We start from the raw sequence: 3,873 nt of genomic DNA on the forward strand, positions 1-3,873 counted from the left end.
AAAGACAAGGATATTTCTGGCCCACCATTATTGCAGACTGTGAGGCCTATTCCTCTTCATGCGACAAGTGCCAGAGGCATGCACCGATTATACACCAACCTGCGGAAAAATTGTCCAACATATCCGCCCCTTACCATTTATGAGATGGTCCATGGACATCGTAGGACCACTAGTAGCGTCAGGAAGTGGAAAGAAGAAGCTACGCTTCCTCTTAGTCCTAACAGACTACTTCACGAAATGGATAGAGGCTGAAGCTTTCCAGCAGGTAACCAGAGTCGAGGTCGAACGATTTGTGTGGAAAGAAATCGTGTGTAGACACGGCGTCCCATACGAAATCGTAACCGACAATGGAGGACAATTCATATCCCACGACTTCAAAATATTTTGTGACAAGTGGAATATTCGCCTGACCTTCTCAATCACCTCGCCGACCTCAAGGAAACGGACAGGCGGAGGCTGCTAATAAATCAGTATTAGCAAACCTCAAGAAACGCCTCGGAACCCAGAAGGAACTCTGGTCAGAAAAATTACTTGAAGTACTTTGGGCATGTCGAACCACCCCACGAAAGGCTACAGAAGAAACCCCTTTCTCCTTAGCCTACGGGATGGAAGCTGTCGTCCCAGCCGAAACCATTGCTGGTAGCCTTCGCCGGGAACTCTGTACATCCGACCCGCAGCTAACGATCAGCTCCTAACGGACAGCCTCGACCTAATCGAGGAAAGACGGGACCGAGCCCTGATTCGCATTCAAAACTATCAGCAAGCAATGGCACGACAGTACAACTCCAAAGTCAGGCTCCGACAGTTCGCTGTAGGTGACCTAGTACTTAGGAAAGTTTTCGAAGGAACCAAGGAACCAGATGCTGGGAAGTTGGAAACCAACTGGGAAGGTCCCTACCAGATCATCCACGTGGTACGACCTGGCGTTTACAAGCTCCGAAAGGTGCGAACCGGGGTACCTGAAATCAGATCGTGGAACGCCACGAATCTTAAGAGATATTATCATTAGGTACCTAAAATTCCTGAACTACGTTAGGCTTGATCCCTTGACTGGGTACGTAGGCAACTCCGTCATGAGTGCAGCCCCAACCTCATTTCAACACTTCGTTCACCACAACCAAAGGGGGCATATGTCTGATTAAAATCACATAGCCCAAGCAGCAAATGTATGATCATTATAATACAGCAATTGTATGAATGATACCATGTATCCAATTATCAATAAAGCAATTATTCTCGATGTCTCAATTCTTTAACAACCATAGTCCCTACAAACACGGACCTAGGGTCCTAAAACCCTCCGGATCAGCTCAGGTCTTAAAACCCTAATAACCTTGAAGGTCTTGAAATCCTTCAAATTAAGTCAAAATTTGAAATAAACTAAACCTAAGGTCTCGAAATCCTTATCAAATCTCAAAGGTCTTGAAATCCTTATCAAATCTCCAAGGTCTTGAAATCCTTATCAAATCTCAAAGGTCTTAAAATCCTTATCAAAACTCAAAGGTCTTGAAAATCCTTATCAAATCTCAAAAGGTCTTAAAATCCTAAGCAAGTCCAACGGGTCTTAAAATCCCACAAACGAATTCAGGTTCCCAAGAACCCTTACCTAAAGTACCCGAGTTAAACTCAGGTCCTAAAAACCTAAGCTGACCTCGATACTTCGAGAAACCCCTCTTAAGGGACTAAAAACGATCCAAGTCTCCCAAGATTTATCATGAACCTGATTGTGATCAAATGTCATATTCTACGAATAAAGCAGAAAACTTAAAATGAAACTGAAAACCAAGTTTGAAATTAAACAAGGGTTTAAAAGCCTCCCAGGGCTAACAAAGATTCAAAGTACGAACAGATAAAGGTTTAAAAGCCTCCTCAGGCCATAAGTCTTAAAAACAAAAGAAATCAAAGCCCATTGGGCGGAAATCCTAGAAACACATGAAAGAGCCTCAGCTCTTAAACTTCCTTGTCATCCGAGCTCTTCTCAGCTCCCTTACCAGCCGGATCTTCCTCCTCAGGAACCTCCTCCTCCATCTCCTTGTCGCTACCTCCAGGGGCGGCTTCGACTGGGGCTGAGTAAGAACCCACCAATCCCAAATTAGAACCGAACTCTCCAGAAAAGGAGAGATTAAACATATTAACCTCGAAAGTACCTGAGCTCTCAGAGAGTTGGGGAAGAGGGAGCTTGCCGATCGAGAAATCCGAGACCTGAGCCTTCTCGTATGCCGCAACAGCCTCCGGCATCATGGCCACCAAGCGATCATACTCGTCTTGAGTACTCTTAATCTCGCCATCCAGCATGTCTTTCAGGAGCTCGGTGTTGGCTTGAATCTCTTGAGCATGAACCAGGAGATCGACTTCGTCCTTCTTCTTGGAGAACTTCTCCTTGACAACAACCAGAACTTTGTTAGGCATCAGCTACCTCCTTCTTTCCTCTCCGGACGGCTAGCCTGACCTCAGCTTCCTTGTTCTTCTGGCTGCTCTGGGTTGAAGCAATCAGCTCCTTGACTTGATACTCGGCTATCTTCCGAGCAGCATCCAAATCCCCAATCTTCCTATTCTTTACCTGGAGGTCAATCAACTGGCTCTCGATTGTCCCTTGCTGAGCATCGCATTTGGAGCCAAGTCTCTTTACCTCAGCTTGGAGATCCGAGATCAGAGCCCGAGTCTGATTGAGCTCAGTCTTGTTGGCCTTGACCAGTTCAGTGACCTGAGCTAATTCCTCAGCACTGGGGGCATTGTGTACGGCGTCCTCAAACTTGAACTGAGCCCTGTTAATAGCGCCAGCCAGCTACAGAAAACAAAAAAACGGTTTAGCGAAAATCTTCCAAAGATAAAGCTAAAAGTTGAAATAGACTTCATACCTGACCCATGTGATGGGCAATATCAACATACTCATCCTTGTGCGTGAGATTGGAGATCGAGGGGAGGGAACACCCGGTACTCTTCATATGCCTCATCAGAGTAGCCAAACCCCACGAATCATCCAAAACCGATCCAGGCTTCGAATGAGCAAAGTTCCAGCCAACGGTTCCTCCTCTAGAGGAGGAGGAGGAAGACCTCGAAGGTCTGTCAACCTGGTCAGTTCGGGACCTCTTGTTCCTCGGGGCTCAAATTCTGGAGGATCCCTCGCCATTTGAGGATTAGCTTCAGTCATCGGACCTCGGAGGGAAGGCCAACTTCCTGAACTTTAGGCTCCGAAGAGCCAACACCTTTAGCAGGAGCAGAGCCTCCTTCGTCAAGAGCCTCCTTCACAGAGTCAAGGAAGGATCCCCTTGGTTCTTGTCACTTCCTCTAGAGGAGCTGGCAGCCTTGGTCGATCTACCCCTGGAACGGAAGGAAGGCTGAATAGGCATCTTCTGTGATTGAGTCTTCTCGGAAGTACTTGCTCCGGATGAAACTTCGAAAACTGAATCACCCTCAGAAACTGAATCATGAAAAAGATTCATTAATCACATAAAACAGAATTCGAATAATGAAAATCAAAGTTATCAAAGGAAGGGTACCTTCTAAACCAGCAACCGTCACTGAGTCAGGGAAGGACGCCTTGTATCGATCAGGAAATCTAGCTGATCCAACTCTCGAAGTAGTATAAGCTCCCCAATTATTAGGGCTGTGCTGCAGCTTCCTGTGAAGAGCTCTGGTAAGTTTACCAGACAACTTGATAGGATCCTCAATTCTGCAAAGGAATCAAAAGGCAATTAGCACATCATGATAAGCAAAAATAAACATGCAAGCATATCCCTAAATCCTAACCAGAAATGTCAGACCAAGAGGTCCTGAGGTCTCGGCCTACAGGAACCGTCAAGGATCAATCTTGACATAAAAATACTTCTTGCGCCAGTCATCGTCACTGGCCGTGAACTTGAAGATGCCTAG

The 3,873-nt window shown here is 46.1% G+C and overlaps 1 protein-coding gene across 1 annotated transcript; it reads right to left on the bottom strand.

Annotated features, from left to right (window-relative positions):
- Nucleotides 1-1,827: 1,827 nt before the first annotated feature.
- LOC130506376 (uncharacterized) lies at nt 1,828-3,097 on the bottom strand. Its single transcript, XM_057001017.1, has 2 exons — nt 2,859-3,097; nt 1,828-2,785 (listed from the first exon to the last, which is right to left on the bottom strand). The coding sequence occupies exons 1-2, from the start codon at nt 2,952-2,954 to the stop codon at nt 2,402-2,404; spliced, it is 480 nt and encodes a 159-aa protein (XP_056856997.1). The 5' UTR covers nt 2,955-3,097; the 3' UTR covers nt 1,828-2,401.
- Between the last annotated feature and the right edge of the window lie 776 nt (nt 3,098-3,873).

The sequence above is a fragment of the Raphanus sativus genome, unplaced genomic scaffold (genome assembly GCF_000801105.2).
Source record: "Raphanus sativus cultivar WK10039 unplaced genomic scaffold, ASM80110v3 Scaffold3164, whole genome shotgun sequence".
Taxonomy (NCBI): Eukaryota; Viridiplantae; Streptophyta; class Magnoliopsida; order Brassicales; family Brassicaceae; genus Raphanus; species Raphanus sativus.